Source organism: Thalassophryne amazonica, chromosome 3 (genome assembly GCF_902500255.1).
Source record: "Thalassophryne amazonica chromosome 3, fThaAma1.1, whole genome shotgun sequence".
Lineage (NCBI taxonomy): Eukaryota > Metazoa > Chordata > Actinopteri > Batrachoidiformes > Batrachoididae > Thalassophryne > Thalassophryne amazonica.
The window spans coordinates 21662464-21678358 of NC_047105.1; the positions used below are offsets into that span (position 1 = coordinate 21662464).

At 41.6% G+C, this 15895-nt stretch overlaps 1 protein-coding gene across 2 annotated transcripts in view; it reads left to right on the plus strand.

Moving 5' to 3' along the window:
- Positions 1–15895, plus strand: part of pcbp4 (poly(rC) binding protein 4) — a 417908-nt gene that overhangs the window by 332551 nt on the left and 69462 nt on the right. For both annotated transcript variants that reach the window (XM_034165899.1, XM_034165900.1), the window contains one exon: positions 15817–15858. In XM_034165899.1, coding sequence (XP_034021790.1) covers positions 15817–15858 — 42 coding nt within the window. The remainder of the gene's footprint in view (positions 1–15816; positions 15859–15895) is intronic.

Consider the following 15895-nt stretch of genomic DNA (forward strand, 5'->3'; position numbering starts at 1 on the left):
ACATCATGAAACTGAACATACTCAATCCTCAGTTGCTTCACTCTGTCTGCATTTCTTTCAAAAGGCACACGGTACAACTGTTTGATTTCCACATTCCTGAAAAGATCTTCATCGTCCAGGATGTTCTGTCTGATTTCTCTAAGCTGAATGTCATTTCTGGCCTGGACCATGTTGACCACAGCCCGTTCCTGTTCCTCAGTGAGGAGTCTGCCTCTGCCTCAACTATTGGGTCTCGTCTCAATTCTGTAGGGAATATGACAGGAAGAACATGTTATCATACTGTAGAACACATGTTCATAGTCACATTACCTAATCTGTGCTACACATTGGTGTGCAGTGTATAATAATTTGACAATTACAGTAGGAGTAGCCTACAGTACTGTAATGTTGACTGTCATGCATGCTGAAGACTTTCCAGTTGAATACACCACAGTTGAGGCCATGGTTGATCTTCTAAGGTTTGGTTGTGTCATTCTCATTCTCATTGTCATGCCATGATTGATGACATGATCTACAACCATTGCTCTAATCTCACTGGAGACTCTTTGCTGTTGCTGTCTTTGTCCTTGTCCTCAACCCCATTCCCCCACGCCTTTCAAATGGTGCCCATGGCCCCCTCTCAAACGGGGTGTTTGTCCCCTGCCATTCCTTTGACCACATCTTCCTCTGCTTCCTCTGACCTCTATGTTGTCCACCTGCCTGCTCCATGTTGTATCACTGCAGATGTTGTTGTGGATGCCACTTATTTATATCCAGACCACAAGATCAGATCAATCATCAGTAACAAATTGGTGTCACAGGTGGTGTCCATCATTGTCGTCATCCTGACTATTTCATGATCTGATCATGCTCATCCTCAGTTTCCATAAGACTATGCTTTAAGAGTAATGCAACTTGTCATTTTGAGCAGTTGTATCAATTGACAGTTAGATTATTGTAATGAAATCAATCAATCAATCAATCAATTTTTTTATATAGCGCCAAATCACAACAAACAGTTGCCCCAAGGCGCTTTATATTGTAAGGCAAGGCCATACAATAATTATGTAAAACCCCAACGGTCAAAACGACCCCCTGTGAGCAAGCACTTGGCTACAGTGGGAAGGAAAAACTCCCTTTTAACAGGAAGAAACCTCCAGCAGAACCAGGCTCAGGGAGGGGCAGTCTTCTGCTGGGACTGGTTGGGGCTGAGGGAGAGAACCAAGAAAAAGACATGCTGTGGAGGGGAGCAGAGATCAATCACTAATGATTAAATGCAGAGTGGTGCATACAGAGCAAAAAGAGAAAGAAACAGTGCATCATGGGAAATGAACAGTCATCTCAAATGTGATGTGTGAATTGCATTTTGAAGTGGTTGTACTTTGATGTTAAGTTGTGCCATTTTGAACAGGTGATTATGGTTCAATGGACAAATAATCTTTGCTTTATGTGAATTGTATCCAAGACATTGGAAAAAGTGTTAGAGTTTTGAAAAAAAAATGCATTTTGATCATTGGTTGTGAGTTTTGTGTCCAGAGTTGTGAAAAAGTGACATCAAGGTTTTGAAACTAGTATCAAAGTGAGTGTTTGGAGCCCAGATGGACTTTTGGCTGTGTTCAGTCGGGACCTGTTGTGTGCACGTTATCTGTGTACTTATGCGACACAAAGTCAGACAGACTGACAAACAGGATATAAATGGACCATCAGAAAAATAAAAACGTGTTCAAAGTCGATCCGAAGAGCTCTTGACAACGTGATGCTGTCAGCTCGGCTTTTACGGGCGCGCGACTGTAAGCATGTGACACAACCTGTCAGACTGAAGGAGGTGGGCGTGTCATGGAAGACAACCACAACAGTAGCGAATGGAGGCAGGAAGTGACAGAAACAGGTGGAGGAAGAGGAGAAAACTGTCGTTTCGTATTCTGTCTTCCACCCACAGGAATGACCGGATGGTTTCCTCTAAAAGCAGGTGAAGAGAAACAGAAACAGCTAAGGTGTGATTAGAGAGAAATTCCACAGTGCTTCATCGCTCTAAAGTGTCTTTGTGTTGTTGTCCTGAACTTGAAAACTCATTCGACCGAAAATGTGCCACGTTTCACATTTTTTCATGTTTCTGAGTGAAACAGGACGTGTACAGGACAGAATACTGCAGGGATTTTGTTTAATTATTCAAAACTGGCTGTGACTAAAGCAGCGCTACAGCTACTTGGAGACGAGTGCTTCATTTCAGTTTGTTTTTTGATGATTCAGATCACCTAAAAGGTCAATGCCGTCCAATTTTCTAATTGATCACCCAAATCTAATTAGCATAAACGTTACATTATAATGTGGAGCAGGTAGCTCAGTGGGATAAAGAATTAGACTGCCAATATGCAGACCTGAGTTCGATTCCTGGTCACACTATGTGTGTTTGAAATAAGACTTGGCGCTTCTTCCGCCTTACGATTGGTCATCTTCAAACCTATAGATTATCATGTTAGGATGACATTGTCTTCTTCTACTTAATCACTGGTTATCAAGCATTTTCAACATATCAGCATGATTACCAAGAAAACTGTTTTGTCCGTTCTTACAGCAGCTTGTGAACACATCATCGGTAAACCATCCATCTATCCATTTTCTTCCGCTTTATCAGGAGTCGGGTCGCGGGGGCAGCAGCTCAAGCAAAGCCGCCCAGGCCTCCCGATCCACACACACCTCCCCCAGCTCCTCCGGGGGAAGCCCAAGGCGTTCCCAGGCCAGCCGAGAGACGTAGTCCCTCCAGCGTGTCCTGGGTCTTCCCCGGGGCCTCCTCCCGATGGGACGTGCCCGGAACACCTCTCCAGTGAGGCGTCCAAGGGGCATCCGGAAAAGATGCCCGAGCCACCTCAGCTGGCTCCTTTTGACGTGGAGGAGCATCGACTCGACTCTGAGCTCCTCCCGAGTGACCGAGCTTCTCACCCTGTCTCTAAGGGAGCGCCCAGCCACCCTGCGGAGGAAACTCATCTCGGCCGCTTGTACTCACGATCTCGTTCTTTCGGTCAAGAAAGAACCGAAAGATCGGTAAACCATCCCTCATTAATTTAGCCAAAAATATACAACTTTGAGGGGGAAAAACCTTTACATGTTTGATGTGTAATATGATTACTTATCTTATGAAGGTTTCAAGTGTTGGGAAAGTGTCGGTACACGGACCCACAACAGGGGGCGCAAAGGAACGGACAATGGAGTAGGTCAAATAACAACACTTTACTGTTGTGAATGTGCACAACAAATACAACAGATTACAACAATAGATCAGAATCAATCCACAAAGGTGTCGTGTGGGCAGGCTCGAAGATAGGAGACACCTGTCCAAAGCAGAAGCGGAACCACACGATTTCCTCCGCCACCAGACCCCGGGAATACTGGAGCCGCCAAGTCCCGAACTCCCAGGTGGCCACTGCCTCCGCGTGTCGGACCTGGTACTGCTGGCGAGGAACAAAAACACAATTAAAGGTGGGCGCGTTTGCACCCAGTAATCCGCACGGCAGGAAAGCTACCTCCACCTCTCGTTGGAAAAAAGGTCTGTTATCACTCACAAAAGTCACAAAAGGTTACTGTCAAGCAGTCGTCTGAGAATATTACCTTCCAGGTAGAACGATATCTCGGCAAAGAGGTGGAGACGTGGTCCTGCTGATGTACCCCTGCTGATTGGTAACAGCTGTTGCAGGTGATGCGTGACAGCTGTCACCCTAGCTGCTCCTGTGAGGCGGCTGCGCCCTCTGGTGCCTGGAGCCCGCACTCCAGGCAGGGCGCCCTCTGGTGGTGGGGCAGCAGTACCTCCTCTTCTGGCGGCCCACACAACATTCAAGTATCAGATGATTTGAATGCTGAAACAGAATTAATAGAACAAAAAGGTTAGCAGTGTAGCAACGTGCATGCTAACTGTGTATGTTAAATTTAGTGTCTGCTCTTTGTGAATATTTAATCAGGTATGATTATTACAGATTATTTCAAATAATAAAGTTGTTTTTGTTTTAATGATAATTTACAGTAATTGTGTTACATATCAAAATGGTCAGAACAATTTTAGCTTTCTAAAAAAAACTTTTACGTTTGATATGTAATATTATAGATTACTTATCCATGTATGTTTCAAGTATCAGAAATGTGATTTGAATGGTGAACCTGAACTAAATGAACAAAAAAGTTAGCAATGTGGCAATGTGCATGCTAACTGTGCATGTTAAACTTAATCAGTGCCTGCTGTTTGTGCATTTAATTGGATATGATTCATTTAAATAATGTGTTTTGGTTTTAATAATAATAATTTACAGTAATGGTGTTGCACATCAAAATGTTCAGAACAAGTTTCATAAATGTGAGAAATATATTTGTTTAGAACACTGTGTAAACATATGCTGTATTAATAGAAATATGATGAAAAGTTGACCATGATGTCATTTGGGCTCTCCGGGTTAAATTTACATATTTTGTTGCTTAGGGTGTTCAGTAGGACATCCTAACAATTTACAAGATCCACCATAAATTGTTGGACATCATACGTGGTGTGTGAGTGCTACATGGAGTGGATACAAGGTCTCAGATTTCTTCCTCGTGAATTTGTCAGGGTTGTGTTCTTGCTCCTACTTTGTTCAGTGCTTACATGGACTGGTTGTTGTGTATGGTCATGGAGCGCTTCAGCGTGGGTGTGTTTGTCATTGGCAGAGTTTTACTGACATGCTCTGTTGTTTGTAGAATCAGTGGATGCCCTGATTGCAGCACTTGAAACACTGAGTGAGGAATCAGAGTGTCTGGGTTTGCAATGGTGCTGAATCAATACTACAAGCCCAATTCCAATGAAGTTGGGACGTTGTGTAAATGTAAATAAAAACAGAATACAATGATTTGCAAATCCTCTTCAATGTATATTCAACTGAATACACCACAAAGACAAAATATTTAATGTTCCATCTGATAATCTTCATTTTTTTTGTGAAAATATTTGCTCATTTTGAAATGGATGCCTGCAACACGTTTCAAAAAAGCTGGGACAGTGGTATGTTTACCACTGTGTTACATCACCTTTCCTTCTAACAACACTCAATAAGCATTTGGGAACTGAGGACACTAACTGTTGAAGCTTTGTAGGTGGAATTCTTTCCCATTCTTGCTTGATGTATGACTTCAGTTGTTCAACAGTCCGGGTCTTCGTTGTCATATTTTTTTGCTTCATAATGCGCCACACATTTTCAATGGGTGACAGGTCTGGACTGCAGGCAGGCCATTCTAGTAACTGCAACTCTTTTACTATGAAGTCACGCTGTTGTAACACGTGCAGAATGTGGCTTGGCATTGTCTTGCTGAAATAAGCAGGGACGTCCCTGAAAAAGATGTTGCTTGGATGGCAGCATGTGTTGCTCCAAAACTTGGATGTACCTTTCAGCATTGATGGTGCCATCACAGATGTGTAAGTTGCCCATGCCATGGGCACTAACACACCCCCATAACATCACAGATGCTGGCTTTTGAACTTTGCACTGGTAACAATCTGGATGGTCTTTTTCCTCTTTTGTCCGGAGGACACAACGTCCATGATTTCCAAAAATAATTTGAAATGTGGACTCATCAGACCAGAGCACACTTTTCCACTTTGCATCTGTCCATTTCAAATGAGCTTGGGCCCAGAGAAGGCAGTGGCGTTTCTGGAGGTTGTTGATATATGGCTTTCACTTTGCATGGTAGTTTTAATTTGCACTTGCAGATGTAGAGATGAACTGTGTTAACTGACAATGGTTTTCTGAAGTGTTCCTGAGCCCACCCGGTAAGATCCTTTACACAATGATGTCGGTTTTTAATGCAGTGCCGCCTGAGGGATTGAAGGTCACGGGCATTCAGTGTTGGTTTGCGGTCTTGCTGCTTACATATAGAAAGTTCTCCAGATTCTCTGAATTTTCTGATTATATTATGGACTGTAGATGATGGAATCCCTAAATTCCTTGCAATTGAACATTGAGAAACATTGTTCTTAAACTGTTGGAATATTTATTGGACTATTTATTATATTTATTGGACTATTAGTAAAAAAAAGTAGAAAAGGGGGTGTTCACAATAATAGTAGTGTGGCATTCAGTCAGTGAGTTTGTCAATTTTGTGGAACAAACAGGTGTGAATCAGGTGTCCCCTATTTAAGGATGAAGCCAGCACCTGTTGAACATGCTTTTCTCTTTGAAAGCCTGAGGAAAATGGGACGTTCAAGACATTGTTCAGAAGAACAGCGTAGTTTGACTAAAAAGTTGATTGGAGAGGGGAAAACCTATACGCAGGTACAAAAAAGTATAGGCTGTTCATCTACAATGATCTCCAATGCTTTAAAATAGACACAAAAAAAAAACAGAGACACATGGAAGAAAACAGAAAACAACCATCAAAATGGATAGAAGAATAACCAGAATGGCAAAGGCTCACCCATTGATCAGCTCCAGGATGATCAAAGACAATCTGGAGTTACCTGTAAGTGCTGTGACAGTTAGAAGACGCCTGTGTGAAGCTAATTTATTTGCAAGAATCCCCCGCAAAGTCCCTCTGTTAAATAAAAGACATGTGCAGAAGAGGTTACAATTTGCCAAAGAACACATCAACTGGCCTAAAGAGAAATGGAGGAATATTTTGTGGACTGATGAGAGTAAAATTGTTCGTATTGGGTCCAAGGGTCACAGACAGTTTGTGAGATGACCCCCAAACTCTGAATTCAAGCCACAGTTCACAGTGAAGACAGTAAAGCATGGTGGTGCAAGCATCATGATATGGGCATGTTTCTCCTACTATGGTGTTGGGCCTATATATCGCATACCAGGTATCATGGATCAGTTTGGATATGTCAAAATACTTGAAGAGGTCATGTTGCCTTATGCTGAAGAGGACATGCCCTTGAAATGGGTGTTTCAACAAGACAATGACCCCAAGCACACTAGTAAACCAGCAAAATTAATGCCTCGCAGATGTGAAGAAATCATGAAAAACTGTGGTTATACAACTAAATACTAGTTTAGTGATTCACAGGATTGCTAAAAAAGCAGTTTGAACATAATAGTTTTGAGTTTGTAGCATCAACAGCAGATGCTACTATTATTGTGAACACCCCCTTTTCTACTTTTTTTTACTAATAGCCCAGTTTCATATCCTTGAGTGTGCATATTATGAATGCTTGGTCTTGTTGGATTTGTGAGAATCTCCTGAATCTACTGGTACCTTGTTTCCCATGTAACAATAAGAAATATACTCAAAACCTGGATTAATCGTTTTAGTCACATAGAACTACTATTATTCTGAACACTACTGTAGGTTGAAGAGGATTTGCAAATCATTGTATTCTGTTTTTATTTACATTTCACACAACATCCCAACTTCATTGGAATTGGGGTTGTAAGACCCAGGTGTTCAGTGACTTTCTACAGTTAGTGCAGCCATGTCTCTGGGAAGAACATGCAGAGTCGCAAGGTCACTAGACAGAGGTGTCGATAGCTTTATTGTTAGCTTCTTTTTTCAGATAAGTAATCTACCCAGGGCATTTTCTCTTAAAAGCAGACAAGAAATTAGGGGTGAAGGAATAAAGATACAACTTACCAACAACATTTGAATTCAGCAGGTCAAAATACATAGAAAAAAAGAATGTTTAGTACATGTACAACCTAAATTGTGGAAATTCTGATGTAAATGGTGGCCATTTTGCTTTATGCAAATTAGGGGGTGAAGAACTCAGCAGGTCAAAATGCATAGGAATCAGTCTGTTGTCTGCTTTTAACAGAAAATGCCTTGGGCACTTTATACAAGCTTCTTTTCTGAAAATGTAACCTTACTATTTACAAGAGAAGTTCCAAGTCTGATGGGTTCTGATGGTTCCAGTTTTACTGTGTAGTTCTGAGACCTGGAAACTAACAATCTAAAATTAATGTTTTTGATATTCGCTTCTTTCCAGGGGATCCTTGGGTAACACTGGAATAATTATGTGTCAAACTAAGGGAGACCCAGATAAGTAATGTGACTTGCATTTTCAGGAGAAGTCAGACATTATAGCCATATGCTGCACTTCTGTGTGTTTTTCAAAGAGAGCCCAGGGTGGATCGGTGCATACAGTGACACGTAGCACCAGCATACTCCCAGACCTGACCTGACTTTCTTTGTGAAATGATCATCCATTCACCCATCTATGGTCTACTGCATGATCTCTGTGGCCCAGGTTTCATTGGCAGTAGGTGAAGTAATCCTCCAGCATTTTCTGAGGGACACTGAGTCATTTCCAGGCCAGATAGAGTGTGTGTTCTCAATCTACAGTCTACCCTGTGGTCTCCCCATACCAGCATGACCTCTAGACAATGGAGAACTGTGGACGATGGTACAGGCACGCTATCTCAACTGACCCCTTGCCAAGTGAATGACCTGGATCTACTCTGGCTTTATTGTGGATGTCAGCGTTTGTTGCTCCCATTCTCATGCCATTGTACATGAGGGCTGAGGATGCAGTGACGGCAGATTGATCATTATTGCACAAAGCTGTCCAGTGTAGTAGGTATTTGTGTTTGCATCATACAGCATGTTACACAATGCGGAGTTGCCATTGTGGCGTAACCAGTTGTGGGACCACCGGTGAGTATGTGGTTTTTGTTTTACATGAACTGCAGTGTAATAAAGTGCAGTACAGTGGTTCCAGAGTTTTTGCCCAGACTTCCTTTGACCAATCAGAAGCCAGGTTTTGGACAGGTTGAACCTCCTTTCGGGTCTACTTTTGATTAGGACAACAGATCGTGGATTGAGCAGGGCCTGCCAGAGCCAGTGGACCAGTATGTTTCAAGCAAGTACCATTGAAAATGTGACGAAAGTAAAGCCAGCGTCCCTGCGAAGGAATTCATTTCAGCTGCTTGCACAGTGTCTCAGGGGTTGAGGGTTCAAATGTGAATCATTTTGTGAATTAAGAAGTATGACTTCTATCTCAGCAATGTCTGCATTATTGCAAATGCCCCTGTTGCACCTGATGATCTCAGATTTATTTTTTTTGATGAACACGACTAGACCAGGTACCACAATGGGAGAAGGACTTGAGCTCCCAATATGGACCCATTCATGGACACCCAACCTGTTTGTGTACTTGGACAAGACATTCATTTACATTTCCCCAGTCCACCCAGCTATAAATGGCTTCTTTGGGAAGTAATCTGTAATGGTCTGGTGCATCGTCTACGGCAGACCATAGACTCTCGATCGCTTCTGCTTCTTGCTGCGCAATCCGAGGTGAAGTGCTCGAACCAGTGAGCACTTAAGGCCTACATAGGTGAACAAAATACTTGTACTTCTTCACTTAGGGCAGTAACTCAGTAATGATCAATAAAACCAGAGGTTCAGGTGTTGCTGTGTCTCTGATTTTCAGTTGCATCAGGACACGTCTACATTTGTAAGTAGTTTGTAAGTTTGTAGTTGTTGAGTTGTTGAGTTAGGGTCTGCCTGCAGCTATGGGATTCTAGTGTCTAATGCAACCATTTTTGCATATAAATATTTACAGTACATCTGCAAATCAAGAAGAGGTATTAGAATATTAGGGAGGCCGAGCGCGCTGGGGTCGGTTACCTTTGGCGTTAACTGAGCAAAGTTTTCTCATGGGGAATCTCACCTACAAACATCCTTCTCTCCACATGCTCGAGTTTTCTTCTGGTGTCAAAAGTTCAACAGCGGTGACAAGCAGCCTGCAGAAAGAATAACAAGTCTGAAGTCTGTTATATAACTCATGAGGAACCTCAGTGAGACACACAGGTGCAATGAATGCATCTGTTTCACACAGAAACTTTTACCCACTTTTAAATATGCGTGTTAATTCTCTTTGAATGTCCATTTTGGGGACATCTCCAAAGGTTCTTTGAACCCTGATGTTTCAGAGATAATCAGGTGCTTTACGAAGTCACTACAGGCAGAAATCACCAGACATTCAGTTAGGACAAATGATGAAGTTGTGTCGCAGTAATTTATGTGTAAATGAGGTATTTTGCATTCTGGTTGTGATAAAGACAGAAACGTAAATCCTGCTCTCATGGCAACATTAGTTTATTTTCTGCAGCATGAGACCTTTGTTCTCAGTTTTGAGATGTGAGCTCCAAATTAGTGCAGCAGATAACATAATATTTACAGAGGAATCCTGCAAATAGTGATTGAAGCACCAAATTCAGCACAAATACTCCTTAGACATTACTCTTTTAAAAAACTGATTGGCCACTTGAATTTTCAGTAGGCAGCCAGGTAGGGGTCAATTGAAGAATCACACAGGGCTCAAAATTAAAATATGCTCCAATCATATTGAAAACTACACCACATTATTTGTCTGATCACAAAGATTCCAAAAAGGTATAGTTTGGACTATCTGTGACTGACTTCTATGGAGTTATGGGGTAAAAATTGCAAGAATGGTGACAAAGGTCAGTTTCACTTTGTACAGGGGTCAAGAGTTAAAGTTGTTCTAATTTTGATAAAAAATGTTGAGTTAATAGGGTTTTTAAAAGAAATAGTTTGCCCCATGTGTCATGCTTAGTTATCATGTTATTGGGTCACATATATCACGTGTCATAGAATTCAATGGACATCAACGTTGTTTTGACCTTTACTTTGGAGACCAAACAATCAACACTGTCAAAACTATTCCATTTATTGATCCTATTAGTGCAACCAATAATTTGTGCTGCTTTTTAGTAAAATTGGAGCAACTTTAACTTTTGACCCCTGTACAAACTGAAATTGACCTTTGTCACCATTCTTGCTGTTTTTATCCCATAACTCCAGAGCATTCAGGCACAGACAGTCCAAACTATACCTTTTTTGAATATTTATGATCACACAAATAATGTGGTGTAGTTTTCAATATGATTGGAGCATTTTTCTGATTTTCTTAATTAATCCTTGCACATTGATGGTATTGAGTTCCCCTTTGGTCAAATTTGGCACATAAATCAGTGTTGATGACCAATCACATCGATCATGTCAGCTGACCATATCACATATTTTTATTAGAATGGTCCAATATGGAAATGAGGTGTTTTGTGTAAGGACATAGACAGGTAGTGTGAAGCACACACCTGGACTCGAACCCCCAGCGTATCTATACGTAGTCTAACTTTCATCCCATGGAACATTATTAACCCCTTTATTTCAGTTTGAATTTAATGGAATCTATTGAAGGTCTCAAGCTCTGGCCAAATGAAAATGTTACTCATTACTTTAACTACATTCTTAAAGGTATTAGATTTGGATGAATGTAAGTTAATACATGTCCATTTTTTAGCTAAGTTAGCCCAGTCACTGCAGTGGCCCTCCATGGTATTCAGTGACGCTCACATTTTAGCAGGGAACTGCCTGGAAAAGGAGCATGTCACGGATAATTAGAAGGGTAACAAGAGAACCCAGCCCCCGAGAGAACTCAGCCCCGGTTAAGAAATTGGATAGAGTAGGGCAGTGGTGGGCACAGTTCCGCTAATCCGATAACCGCTAATTAGTGAAGCTAACTTTTTTGTTAGCTTTTCATCTAACTTTGAAAACCATCAGTGGACCAATTAACTTCCACTAAATTTAGGTCTAATAACTTTTAGACATATTTTTGTGGGCATAGCGAATAAAGCTTAACTGTTAAACACATTTATAAAGCCTGAAATCATACATTTTAGTGCCTGCCTGTTACATGTTTTGTAGCAGACAGACAGCTGTGACAGGTAGAGCTCAATCCTCTGACAGCAGAAGAGACCTGGCTACCAGAGAGAAAGGAAAAAAGATCATTTATTTTCACACCATACAGACTTGCAGGTATATCACAGGAGTCATGCATAGCAAGACAGTTTTGACTTGTGGTTAAAATTTTAAACAACCTAATTCCAGACAAGTTGAAATTAATGTTACCGCTGTCATTTTACAAAGTGAAAATATCAACTATTTGTTTAAGTTTTAAAGTAATGCACTAATTTTGCAGGTTTTAGCATTTTACAGACACATGCCAAAAAGCATGTTTTTTTGTTTTGTTTTGTTTTTGTTTTTTGTGCTAGCCTTTCTTTCTCTCTGATCACCAGGTCTCTATTGCTGAGAAAAGGCTGATCTGAGACAGAAGCACTGGCTTGTTGTTGTGTCAGCTGTCAGTGTACTGGAGTCAATGCTAAAAGTTATCAGTTTAGCTTTTAGCTGTAACTTCAGCTAAATTTTTTAGGGGTTTAGCTTTATAAAAAATAACTTTTCAGTCAGCGGATTAACGGTTATCGAAGCTAACTTTTAGGTTAGCTGTGACCACCACTGGAGTAGGGGTAGTGTCAGTGGCGTCGGGGTAGAAGTAGGGTTGGGATTAGCCCCTGGCCCAGTTCACACATATCCTCTAGACTAGAAGTTGGGTCAAACACTTGACTGTGTTACACAGTGTTACTTCTCTCTTGCTGAATGCAAGAAAGGAATGAAGCTAATCACCTGCATGAAAGGGGATTTTCCAGCTGACCTTCTGGAATCTGGCATCCAGCAATAACATCCTGCTATTGTCAGGCCTGGGTCTGATTCCTCATCACACTACCTGTGTACGAGGTATCTTATAAAACTAACCGGCAGTTTTATTAAAAAAAACTATATGGATTTGATTGACATGCGATTACACCAATCATGCTTGAACCCTCGTGCGCATGCGTGAGTTTTTTCACGCGTGTCGGTGATGTCATTTCCCTGTGGGCAGGCCTTGAGTGAGATGTGGTCCCGCCCTCTCGGCTGAATTCCTTTGTTTCACACGCTGCTTGAGACGGTGCGCGTTGCTTTATCAAACTTTTTTCTGGACCTGTGAGGAATATCCAAGTGGACACTATTTGAGAAATTCAGCTGGTTTTCGGTGAAAAGTTTAATGGCTGATGAGAGATTATGGGGTGTTTCTGTCGCTGTAAGGACTTCCCACGGAGCGGGACGTCCTGCAGCGCTTCCAGGTGCTGTCGTCAGCCTATTTCAAGCTGAAATCATCCTAATTTAAGGCTCTGTTGACCCAGGACGTTGTCAGAGAACAGAGAAGATTCAGAAGAGGCCGGCATGAGGACTTTATGCGGACATTCCACTGTTTAAGGACATTTTTTAATGAAAGACGTGCGCGCAAATTCGCCGAGTCGTTTCCGTGACGACTCGGTGAATCTGTGTGCGCCGCGACAGGAAAAACACCTCCGTGTTGAAAACCATTTGTAAAATTCAGGCGGCTTTTGATGGCTTTCAACAAGTGAGTAACTGAGAAATTGTTTAACAGCTTGGGCATGTTCCAACTTGTCCGTTAAGGTTTCCAACGGAGGTGTTTTTCCTGTCGTGACCCCCCGCGGTCGGGTCCGGCCCGACATGCGACTCTGCCCGCACGTTCTTTCATTACAAAATGTCCGTTAACAATGGAATGTCCGAATAAACTCCTCATGCCGACTTCTTCTGAAAGTTCTCTGACGACTTACTGGGTCAACAGAGCCTGAAATGTGGAAGTTTTCAACTTGAAACGGCGAGACGCTGCCGCCTCGAAGCACAGATCGCCGTCAGGCGCCGTGGGCCGTCCTTACGGCGACACTACCAGACCAAAATCTCTCATCAGCCGTTAAAATTTTTACCGAAAACCAGCTGAATTTATCGAATGGTGTCCACTCAGTTGTGCCTTACAGTTTTGAAAAAATTTTGATCAAACAAAGCAGCAGTCTCTGAGCCATTCCTAAACAATGAAAAAATCGACGAGAGGGTGGGCGACTCCTCACTCAAAGCCTGCCCACAGGCGAATGACGTAACCGACAGGCGTGAAGAAACTCTCGCATGCCCACAAGGGTTCAAGCAGGTCTGATGTAATCACACGTGATTCAAATCCATATGGTTTTTGAAAAAAATAATAAGGTCGGATACTTTTCTAATAGACCTCGTATGTGTTCCAGTCTTAGCTGAAGAAGCAACCTGCATCAAACTGGCATACTGTCCATCCGGGGGGAATCCCAGACTATCAACTGCTTCACACTATGGGATCCGGAGATAAGCACTGGCACAATGGGTCTAGGGGTGTAGATCCAACAGTCCGTAATCAGATTTGTCCTTGTTGCTGTGGCAATTGGACAAAACGTTTTACTTTCAGTAGCTCAGACCTTCATAGAGTGTGTCTGCTGCTCTCAAAGATACCAGTGGAGGAATTTTCTAGCTTTTTTAGCTATAAAAAACAAAACAAAACAAAAAAACTCAGTTTGAACCCAGCAGAGGGATCTCAGCAGAACCTAACTGTGGCCAAGTTGGGAGGACATAACTGCATTTCAGACCATATTGCTTGTTCACGTACCAGGCAACAAAGGGGGCAGATGCCACAGTGACCCTGGCAAGAATGTGACTGATCACATTAAGATGAGGGAGAAGTGGAAAAGTGCACAATAAACATCTGTGTTTAACTTCCTGTTTATGAGGATCTGAGGGTAAGTTTGGTTGGACGAGCCGGGCCGATAAACAAGAAACGGGAAAAAAGCACCTGTGTCTTTTATTTATTACCTCGGCCCACGAAGGTGAATTTTTCACCCCGTTTGTCTGTTTGTGAACAGCCTGTAATCCACAATTTTTCATATATCATTATGAAATTTTGATAGAGGATTCATGTCCTGATAGGCAAGAACTGATTCAGTTTTCAAGGTCAAAGGTCAGAGGTCAAAGTCAGGAAAAATCTTGGAAAATCTCTATCCTTTAACATTGAATACATGTTTAAAACTCAAAAAAGGTCAAATTTATTTCATATTTGATAGCATTATGTAGGATGGTGTCCTTTATTGACTGACAAAGTTTGATCTGATATAGATTACAGATTTTGTGGCCATTGATAACCCAATTTAATGTATATTTTACATCATATCCTAATCAAACATGCCACTCATATTTGAAAGTGAGGTGTAGACTAGCACTCGCTATCACCTGACAAAGTTTGATCCGGATCTGATCTGGATTGTGGATTTTGTGGACATTTGAATTTAATATTGAAAACCCCATTTGGTGTACACTTTGCATTAAATCTCAACCAAAATGCCTCAGACACTCTCATTTTTCTGGTATGGATTTAACTACACCACCAAAATTGGATGGAGGTTCTAATTTTATGCCTGTTTGTTTATCTTCCAGTTATCAGTCGGAAACCAAGTGCCAAAAACAAATGACAAATTGTGCATAGCAGAGATAACAAATGTTCTGTGAAAATTATCTGAAAAGGAATTCAGAAACTGAAAAAGCTGAAAAAAAAACATGACAACATCACAAAAAACTATGATTCAAGTGCATGAACTAAATATATACTCCTGTCATTTGATCACATCTAATGTAGCTTATGAAAAGTCACTTCTAGCAGGACTTTGACCTTGAACATTTTTTCCAAGATAAAATTTTGTGGAACTGGAAACTAGTGTTGGCGGAGTGCGGTGCTCTAGTTTTGTTACATTTTCTACTTCAAATTTTTGTAAACTTTCAGAATAGACTGGTATTACTACACCACTAATTAGAGTTCAGTCTTCATGTAAGGTCATCATGAAAGAGCACAGGAACTTTGATGGTCTGTGCACACAGCTGGTTCAGCAGAGTCACGGTTCTGTGACCTAAAGCCCCGCCCATTACGAGAGTCCTGATGTCCCTATGCTGGTGTTTTGATTATTTTCTGGACCCAGCTTTGGTCCCGTGTGTGTCTCGTCCACCTACACACAAACAACTCTTGATAATAAGAACATTTTATGGGCTGTCTGATTCCTGCATCTGCTTGAATCATCTCGAGTATGATGGAGGTTCAGGAACACTCGATGTGACACTTGGGGATCCTTGTAGATTTAATGAAGCTTTTTCTTTTGTGTGTTTCAGACATATGCAGTCCAGAGTCACTATGGCATTCCACATTCAGAGGTAAGAAATATCAGCATTAGAAAAAACCAGCAATTCC